This window comes from Propithecus coquereli, unplaced genomic scaffold (genome assembly GCF_000956105.1).
Source record: "Propithecus coquereli isolate 6110/MARCELLA unplaced genomic scaffold, Pcoq_1.0 Scaffold77, whole genome shotgun sequence".
In the NCBI taxonomy this organism is placed as follows: Eukaryota; Metazoa; Chordata; class Mammalia; order Primates; family Indriidae; genus Propithecus; species Propithecus coquereli.
The window spans coordinates 7013727-7023637 of NW_012153840.1; the positions used below are offsets into that span (position 1 = coordinate 7013727).

General features: G+C 47.6%; 1 protein-coding gene across 3 annotated transcripts in view; it reads left to right on the top strand.

The window, feature by feature from the left end:
• The first annotated feature begins 646 nt into the window (after positions 1-646).
• Positions 647-9911, top strand: part of SLC2A5 (solute carrier family 2 (facilitated glucose/fructose transporter), member 5) — a 20922-nt gene continuing 11657 nt past the window's right edge. The window contains exons 1-3 of one of the 3 annotated variants that reach the window (XM_012662613.1): positions 647-973; positions 7213-7311; positions 7902-8062. In XM_012662613.1, coding sequence (XP_012518067.1) covers positions 941-973; positions 7213-7311; positions 7902-8062 — 293 coding nt within the window. In that variant the 5' untranslated portion in view covers positions 647-940. The remainder of the gene's footprint in view (positions 974-7212; positions 7312-7901; positions 8063-9911) is intronic. The other 2 variants (XM_012662614.1, XM_012662615.1) reach the window with 2 other exon arrangements.

Genomic DNA, 9911 nt, shown 5'->3' on the forward strand with positions numbered 1-9911 from the left:
TGAACAGGGATGACCCCCGCCCCCCAGCACACACGCAGAGGCTGGTGCACTGCCATCCTCCCTGTCTCCCACCCTGAGGAGCCCTGGTCATGATTCTGGAGTTTGCTGTGGTTGCCAGGAACAGTGCCGAACATGGAGTGCGCTCCCGAGAACTGTTTAGAGATGAATGAGAGGACTGAATCACTAAATCAACTGGACTGGTGCCACAGCAAATCAAACAGGGAGCGTGTCCTACAAAGATGAAAATGTGCTGAGACCAGGCCGCTGGCGGTGGCCTGGCCCTGAGCCGGCCGGACCCGGACCAGCAGCTGTCATTCACTTTCTCCAAGGGGCTCGAGGTATTTACTGACTTCCCAATAGTGATGAATACACAGAAAATAGCATCTCTGGGCCACTCTGAGTTCCTTAAAAAGGAAAGTAAGAAACTCTCCCAGTTACACGGTTATTTGGGCAAAAGCTGAGTTCCCACTAGAGAGATCTGACTGCAGCCTTCCTGGCAGGGACAGCTTCTATGAAGTCTCTAAGGACCCTGTCTGTTGCCCTGGTGTTACCTAGTGTGGTAGGGTCAGTGACAGCTGTTGCTTTCCACGTGTTACTGTCAGAAATAACCCTTCCACTCACTCACCACGAGCCTGTCAGGTGGAGACTTTAGCAATGAGGAAATGCCGCAGACTGTTCCAATCAGGACGGGGCCGTGCCTGAAGTCTCCAGGGAGCACCCACTTGCTTAGCCAAACCCCAGACACTTAATTGAAAAGCAGAAGCGAAAGGAAGACATGGTTCCTGAAAGGGTTATTCTGACTTGGACTGGCTATAAAAATGCTATTGGCTGTTAATTCTGCGTGGCCAAAGTGCACCCAGAATGTCTTCTCTCTCTATCCAGTGCATTTGTTACTTTGGCTAGAAGGAGGCAAGCGGCACTCTGCTCTTCCAGAGCAAAGATGGAGCAACAGGATCAGTTCAAGAAGGAAGGGGTGAGTGTGCTGCCCAGTGAAGGAGCCAAGAGCAGCCCCACTGCCAGGGCCTGTGCAACCTTCCTAGAGAGTCCCTGGGGGCTCTTGGTGTTGCAGAGGGAGCTCTGTGCTGGGGGGATCGTTTGGGGGGACCTGCCCCTCAGAGTCTACCCAGCAGCTGGACTTGTACAGAGAGGAGAGGAGAGGTTTAGAGACAAGTGTTCTTTGGGAATCATTCTACTGGAACATCTTTTAAAAGTAGTACCTGTAACCGAATTGAAGAGACTCAAATTGTTAATTTGTCCCTACTTCAACCAAATATGTTTGGTTACAAAATCCTTACACATTTGGAGAGATTTGTTTTGTTTTGTTTTGATTTTGGCTTCAGAACATTAAACTTTTCAGCAAGTAACATAGCTGAGCTGCATGAAAACAAGATAAACTCAGAAAAGGGGTTGCTAGGTTTTAATTCAGTTCAAATCTGTCAGAGGTTCCCTGCCTTTTAGATGATGAGGCTACCCTTTTTTAGAGACCAAAGATTTTTGTGGACCTCCCACCATGTAATTGCAGTTTACTTTTTAGATGCTGGTGACTGAGGAAAATGCATAATGACAGAAAAGTAACATGGATTTATGAACACTTTAAAAGATTTATTAACACTTTATTAATCCTGATAGCATCGGCTTATATTTGAAGTGGGAGAAGAGTAGTACACATTTGTGCAAAATAGTCCTGATTCAGGCATGGATGTGAGACCCAGGCCATAGGCAGACTGGAAACATGCTCTGTAGGGCGCAGGTTAAGAGTGGGTCTGGGAGGTAGAAGCCCCTGGGATTCATTCCTGCTCCGTCCTATTCTAGCTATGGAACTTGGGCAACTTCTTTAACTCTCTGTGCCTCAGTTTTCTCATCTGCAGAGTGGGAATAATAGCCATGTCACCTCACTGAGTACTGGCACAATTTAATGAAATAATGCATGCGAAGTGCCTGGCACATAGTGAATTCTCCGTGAATCTTACTTCACCATCAACCTTTCAAGCCGGATTTCTCCACCTCCACACTATAGACATTTGGCGCTGGATAATTCTCGGCTAGGGGGCTGTCCTGCACATTGTAGATGTTTAGCAGCATCCCTGGCCGCTACCCACTAAATGCCAGTAGCACCTTCCCCCAGGTGTGACAGCCAAATGTCCCCTAGAGGGCAGAATCCACTGCCTTAGGGCTTACTGAGCACCTTCACTTGGATTATCTTGTTTGAGTCTCACAACTAAGAAGGTGTTAGATTAAGTGTTATCACCTCTACTTTATAGAAAAGAAACTGAGATGATGAGACTTAGGTGTTTTGGAGGTCCTGGTCTGGCCTGTGCCGGAGAGAAAGGCACTGACCACCATGCCGCCCGGTGCAGCCGCGGAAAGGAAAGGAAATGCCCATGTGGGGCGAGCCCTGAAAAGGAGCGATCCGTTGGGAAAGGAAATGATTCAAATGGCCATCTGCAAAGATGCGATCTGATTCCGGCCGCCTGCCCCTCAGTTCTCCAGGAGGGAAGCCTTCTCCCGGGCCAGGCGGGGCGAAGCCGGAGATGAGCTTCCCCTTCCTGAGGGCAGCCTGCCCCTTGGGAAGAAAGCCAGGACACATGCCGGGCTTCTTGGGAGACTTCAAAACAAAACCGCCCAGTGGCTTTGGGAATGTGGGAAATCACCCAGTGAAGCTGACGGGGGACTTAGGAGCCGAGGAGAAAGGAGGGGTGTGCAGAGCCTGCACAGTCTGGGGAGGAGGGTGCCAGGCAGTGGGGAGGGCCCAGCCCCCTGTCCCTATGTCCCTTGGTGGCTGCCTGACCGTGGCCTCACTGGTCTTTGCCTTTCTCATATGTAGAGAGAAAAAAACAGTATCTGTCAGATGCGCATCAGGGACTTTCTAACAGGAAAAAAGACTTTTGGCCCGAAAGAAAAAAAAAATGGGTTGGGAAAAAATAAAACGATAGACAACAAAGCACTCTACAGCCACATAAGAATTGTTGCATGAAGGCCCCCCCCCAAAAAAAAAGATGCCAAAGTGCTTTGGAAAATGAAAATACGTATTTTTGTGGAGTGTCTCCATCACCAACAGCTTAGTGTCCTGGAGCAAGTAACTTCCCCTCGGTACTTCCTGGGTCCCCACTGATATTCATTCGTGTTAATTGATTGATTAATTAGCCCGTGTGCAACATTTACTACAGCCTTAGAGTGGCTGTGAGTGTTCTGCATGTATGAATTCATTCATTCCTCACCGGTCCTATGAGAAAGGGCGTATCATTATCCCCCCTTTAAAAGCGAAGGGACTGAGGCACAGCGAAGTCCAGTAAGTTGCTCAAGGCCACACAGCCCTGGGCTCCAGAGCTGTTCTCTAAACCACCCCAGTGACAAGATAAGAGCCTGCTGGGGACCGCTGGCCTCTAAGACACCTAGCTCTAAACTGATGTTTATCTCTCCTCTCTCCCCTCACTGCCTGTTTGTCAAACTTTGAGTTCCGTCGTGTGATAAAGTGACTTAAAGTGTTACGATTCATAAGAGCTCATCTTTCCAGGGATACTGGCATTCTGACCGGAGATCCCTGAAGAGGAAAAGTCTGGAACAGAATGTCTGTCTGAGGGCAGAAACTGAGAGGAGGTTCCCAAGGGGGATGGTTGGGTGGGGCTTCCTTCCCCAGTTCCTTGCGTCACACCTGCCGAAGGTCAGCCCTGAGGGTCGCCAAGCTAAAGAAAGGAGCGGAGGCCAAATTGGTGCAGAGTTTATCTGGGCCGAAGTTGAGGATCGAAGCCTGGGAAACACTGGGAAGGAGAGGCTTAAGTTTTTTAAGGAAAAAGGACAAATCAGGAGAGGGGACGGTGACCAAAGTAGTCTGTCGGGAATTCGCACTGGTTTACGGGAATAACATTGATCCGTGATTGGCTATGCGTTGTTGAGCTGTAGGGTGTGAGTTACGGCGTCCAGTGTGGCACTGGTAGGTCAACGCATGGCTGCTTGGTGGTGACACTCAGTCCAGAGCCCACAGAGCAGGTGGGTTTCTGAGCTGGAGGCGGGAGTGGGCCGTGACCGCTCTCACATTTCAGTGCTTCTCCCGGCCTGATCATTTAAAGGGGTTTGCAGTCCTCGGATAAAAGGTTTCTTTTCTTTCTCAAGGTGGTTGATTTACTAAAGTCTCAAAACATTCTCTGCATTATGAAAAGTAGGAAGCTGGTTTACTGAGGGCAGGAGGGATTAGGTTCCTGGTTTCCCCCTCAAAGCACGGCTCAGGGTCAGAACCACTCCCCTTAGCCTCTGAGGACCGGCCCAGCTGCTCACATCTGGGGAAGCGCAAGGGCTTCTCATTTTATTTTATTTTATTCCAGGGTATTGTGAGGGTACAAACATTATGGTTACACTTTATGTCTTTGCCTCACCCAAGTGTGGGTTAAAGGCATGCCCTTCCCCCCATACAGTGTGCCCTGTGTCCTTTAGTTGCGGATTTACCCCCCCATCCCCCTAATCCCTGGAGAGTATTTCTGCCATGTGATCACCCTAGTGTTGATCAGTTAGTACCAATTTGATGGCGAGTACAAGTGGAGCCCGTTCTTCTGCTCTTGTGGTGCCTCACTTTGGATAATGGGCCTAAGTTTAATCCAGGAAAGTATAAGAGATGCTAGATCACTGTTGTTTCTTATGATTGAGTAATATTCCATTGTAAACATATACCAAATTTTAATAATCCACTCATGGATTGACGGGCACTTGGGTTGTTTCCACATCCTTGCAATAGTGAATTGCGCTGCCATAAATATTCAGGTGCAGATGTCTTTATTGTAGAATGTTTTGTGCTCTTTTGGGTAGATGCCTAATAGTGCTATTGCTGGATCGAATGGAATTTCTATTTTTAGCTCTCTGAGGTATCTCCAAATTCTTTTCCACAAAGGTTGCACTAATTTGCAGTCCCACCAGCAGTGTAAGAGTGTTCCTGTCTCTCCACATCCTCGCCAGCATTTGTTGTTTTGGGATATTTTGATAGAGGCCAATATCACCAGGGTTAGGTGATATCTCATTGTGGTTTTGATTTGCATTTCTCTAATGATTAGAGATGTTGAGCAAAAGGGCTTCTCATTTTAGCAAACTGGCCAAAGACCTGCGCATCCTCCTCAGCCCCGTCCTCTCCCTCATGTGCTGACCCAGCCCAGTACCAAATTCTCTTTTTCTCCATCCTGGAAAGTTAAAAAAACAAAACAAACAAAAAAGAAAACAGAGTGATCAGGAGTTGCACTTGGCTGTATGAACAAAACCTGTTGCATTTTTGTCTTGCTGGGAAGAGAATTAGAAGAGTCGAACTTTGTAAACGACATTTTCTGTCTTTCTCTCTCTTTCTTACTTTTGTTTGTTTATTCTTTCTAACAAAATCAAGCCATAAAACAGCTGTAGGGGAGGGTTTTTGTCTGGTTTGTTCACCTGTATCCCCAGCGCTTAGAACAATGCTTGGCCCACACTGGGTGCTCAATATGTTGAACGAATGAGTGAGTGAATGAATGAATGAATACCCTGGGCGAATCAGTGGAAGGGGAGCCAAGTCTACCGTGTCCTAGAAGGTGGGTGGGTGTGGGGCTTTCCTGGAACCTGCCTTCCCCACTGTGCAGGTCACCCGTTCCCCCGCGGCCCTGAGAGAGACCGAAGCCCGAGAGCGCTGCCCCTCCGCGGGCTGCCTCTGAGGCTGTCATCCTCCTCACCAGAAACGTCCTGCTGAATCAGCCACCTGTTCATTCATTAATAAGTTAATTAATGAATTGTTAATGAATTAACCGTTTGCTAATTCACTTGATGGAAGGAGAAGAATGTCACAGTCAAAAGAGAAGGGTGAAGCTTCACTTGTCCTTTTGCTTTTCTTTAGCAGCTTTTTTGAGATATTGACATAAAAATTGCATATGTGTAAAAAGTGTACAACGTGATGTTTTGATACACATGTGCATTGTGAAATGATAGTCACGGTCGAGCTGGTTGGCCATGTCCGTCGCCTCTACATAGCTACCGTCGCGGGGGGTGTGGGGGTTGCTCTCCCGGGCTCCGTGCAGGGGCCGCTCTGCAGAGGTCACCTCCATCCTCCCGAGCGCCACAGGGCAGGAAGGATCCCTGTTTCTCTCCTGTCCTGCCTCCTCATTTGCCTCTCTCAAGAGGTCCTCTTAGCTGCGGTGGGACAGTGCCCAGAGGAAGACGTGAAGACCCCAGCTTGCCACCGGAAGGGTTGAGCGCAAGCCCTCGTCCCGTGTGAAAGGAGGTCTCGGTCAGAGCGGTGAACGGAGGGGCTGCGATAGGAGACTGGGCGAGCGGCACCCCAATCTCGCCCCCCGCAGCAGACCCAGCTCTACGGCTGGACGTGTTCGTACGCAATCCTTCCATAACTCTGTGACCGAGTGTGACTGTCCACTTTGGAGATGAGGAAACTGAAGAGCGTAGAAATTAAGCTAGAAAGCGGCAGTGGGCAAAGCCTTTTCTGGGCCTATTTTTCTCCCTCTTTTCATTACTTTACTAAAGAATTCCCTCTTGTCCAAGGAGGGTATTACTAATATCACAGATTGTTTGAGTAAAGCGTCCCTAGAGATCTATATTCAAATATTTTTTCAGTGTGTCTTCTACCTCTTATAGCAAAGGTGCAGGGGCTGAAGGAGATTTGTCAGTGCCTCTAAATAATTAACATTTGTAAGATTTTTTTTCTCTCTGACTTGTTGGGGAGGGTACATTTGAGACCGCGCTTGAGCCCGTTTGCCATAGTTGGAGAATACAGCCATGTAGCAGGATGTCACGGAAGCACTTCAGGCATTAGATGGAGTATTGGAGTGGTAGGTTTCCATTTTTATCTGACCCTTTGTTTCTCAACTGAGGGCAGTTCCCCACCAGGGGACATTAGCAAAGTCTGGAGACATTTGGGTTGTCACAGGTGGGGAAAGGGATGCTAGTGGCATCCAGTGAGTAGAGGCCAGGGATGCTGCGAGCATCCTACAAGGCACAGGACAGCCACCCACAACAAGGAATTGTCAGATCCCAAATGTCAGACCTGCCATGGTTGAGAAAACCACGGTGGGTCGGGATTGTCAGATCCCAAATGTCAGACCTGCCATGGTTGAGAAACCCACAGTGGGTCGGGAGTCATTGAAAGCCTACAGATCCTCAGAGTTGACTGCAGCTTCCTGCAAGACTTTCAAGTAAAGCGGGAGGTCCCTGGACCCCTGGGGCTGCTTTCTGACGGAAGCCGTAATCTCTCCGCAGAGGCTGACACTTGTGCTTGCCCTGGCAACCCTGATAGCTGCCTTTGGGTCATCCTTCCAGTATGGGTACAACGTGGCCGCTGTCAACTCCCCAGCAGAGGTAGGTTGCTATGGTGAGTGAGATTCAGCTCCTGAATAAACAGGGAGGGAGGTTTGGAGCAACCTGTAGCCAGGTGTGGCCGGCCAGCATGGGGCTGTGTACACAGTGAGTGCACATGGTGCATGTTCAGGCGAAGGGACAGGGAGACACGCTCAATGCAGGCACAGGGCCCTTGGGATCAACCAGGTCCCCAGACTTCAGCTTCTCCTGGAGGGCAGCCAGGACACATATGGCTGGACACATGGTGGGCTGGACTCCAGGAGAGGGCTCTGACCTTCTGTGGCCTTGCAATTGCTATAAGAGTCTGGAGGGAGCAGGGACCACCCAGCTAACGGGAAGATTGGAGTCATTCCTTTCTGGTTGAGAAACGCGCTGGGCGGTTTGCCAATCTGAGGCCTCCCAGCCCTCCCCGTGGGTGCTGTGGCTAATGTGCTGCTCTCCAAGCTTTGTCCCAACTCCCTTTCCCCTACTTAGCAATGCTGATCTTTATGTGCCTGTGTCACCCCGTTGGGTGGCCTGACAGCTTACGTTGCTCTTTCTGCGAAGCAAGATCAAATTATCTTAGTGTTCTGTTTTGCTTTGTTCCCTAGTTCATGCAACAGTTTTACAATGACACCTACTATCACAGAACCGGTGAATACATGGATGCCTTCCCCTTGACGCTGCTCTGGTCTTTAACTGTGTCCATGTTTCCCTTTGGAGGCTTCATCGGATCCCTCCTGGTCGGCCCCCTGGTGAATAAATTCGGCAGGTGAGGGAAAGTGAAATTTTCAACTCCCTGAAACTCATCAGAGATTTAAATGTACACCTAAAACTGAAATCTTCATCGTGACACTAGGGTAATAACCAACCACTGTGGTCATGTTTATTATCTAATGGGGTCATAAAAAGAAGACCAGACATTGACAAAGTGTTTGAGGGCCGAGGCAAAGTCACAGGGGTTGGAAGCAGGAGTGGCTGCAGATCCCCCCACTCTCAGGCAGACGTGGGAAGAGCCGCACATACTTACCGAGACCCAGGACTCACCTCGGCGCTCGCTGCTCTTTCACCTTGAAGATATTTTCCTTACCAAAACCAGGATGAGTCCTTTCCTTGACTTTTCTGCCTTTACAAATTGTCAGACGCTGAAAGGCTTGGCCAAGGTGTTGGTCACAGTGTAGATCATGACCTGGTGTTCTTGAACTCTCAACAGAAACTAATACAATGACCCTCTTTCCTGCTCTCTTTTACCTAGGGACCAAGTAATATGCAAAGTTTAACCCAAACTAAATTCCCGTAAATCTCTGAAATGTCTGAGATTAATGTCAGGCACTTTAGCGTGTGACAGTGTCACCCTAGGACGTCTCTCTCCAACGGGGTTGGGGCTATATCTTTGCCCCTATTTTTTAAAATATTAGAAATTCTGTATTTTATTCCAAAAAAGTTTTCTTAAGGTATGATACTCCCTAATGTAAATTCCATGGACATTACGGAGCAACTCGTTCATAGCAGAACTGTAGACATTACTTGCACATGCTTAGAAGTGAAATTTGCTTCTAAGCATCTGCAAGTAAACTCTATACTGTTCTTCTGTTATCTTGAGCAAATATCTTCACAATATATTGCCTTATTTTTTAATCATACATATAGTATCTTTTTATGCAAAAATTTTAGTATTTCAAATGGTCGAATTTATGGTTTTTGCTTTTTGTGTTTTAAGACAGCTTTCCTCACCTGGAGTCTTAAGGATATGCTTCTATACTTTTTTTTCTTTCTTTTTTGGACAGAGTCTCACTCTGTTGCCTGGGCTAGAGTGCTGTGGCATCAGCCTAGCTCACAGCAACCTCAAACTCCTGGGCTCAAGCGATCCTCCTGCCTCAGCCTCCCAGGTAGCTGGGACTACAGGCATGCACCACCGTGCCCGGCTAATTTTTTCTATATATTTTTAGTTGTCCAGCTAATTTCTTTGTATTTTTAGTAGAGACGGGGTCTCGCTCTTGCTCAGGCTGGTCTCAAACTCCTGAGCTCAAACGATCCTCCCGCCTTGGCCTCCCAGAGTGCTAGGATTACAGGCGTGAGCCACCGCGCCTGGCCATGTCATAGATTTTTAATAGATCCCTTTATCAGCTTAAAGAAGTTCCTCTATTTATAATTTGTTAAGGCTGTTTCTTAAAAAAATCATAGTAGTATTAAATTTTATTGACTTCTTTTGCTACGTCCGTTGAGCTAATCCTATATTTTTCCCCAGTGTGATCTTTAATATGGTGAAATACACTGAAAGATTTTTGTATATGCAGTTGAATTCAATCTGCTAATATTTCATTTAGGATTTTTGCGTCTATGTTGCCATAAGTGAGATTGGCCCATGGTTTTTTTTTCCTTCTAATGTCCTTACCCAGGACAATTTTGGGTTTGGGTTTCAAGATTACATTAAAATTATGAATTAGCTTATGATTTCAAAAACCTCTTAGTAACAATCACTTCTCAGCCTTTTGACTAAGACCAAGTATAAAAAACCTTTTGCTATATTTGATATGGATCCCTTCCCTCCCATTCTCACCCTCTGGACTGTGGTCATTTTCACTTGCTCCCACGCAGGCAATATTCCCACGTCATTTGAC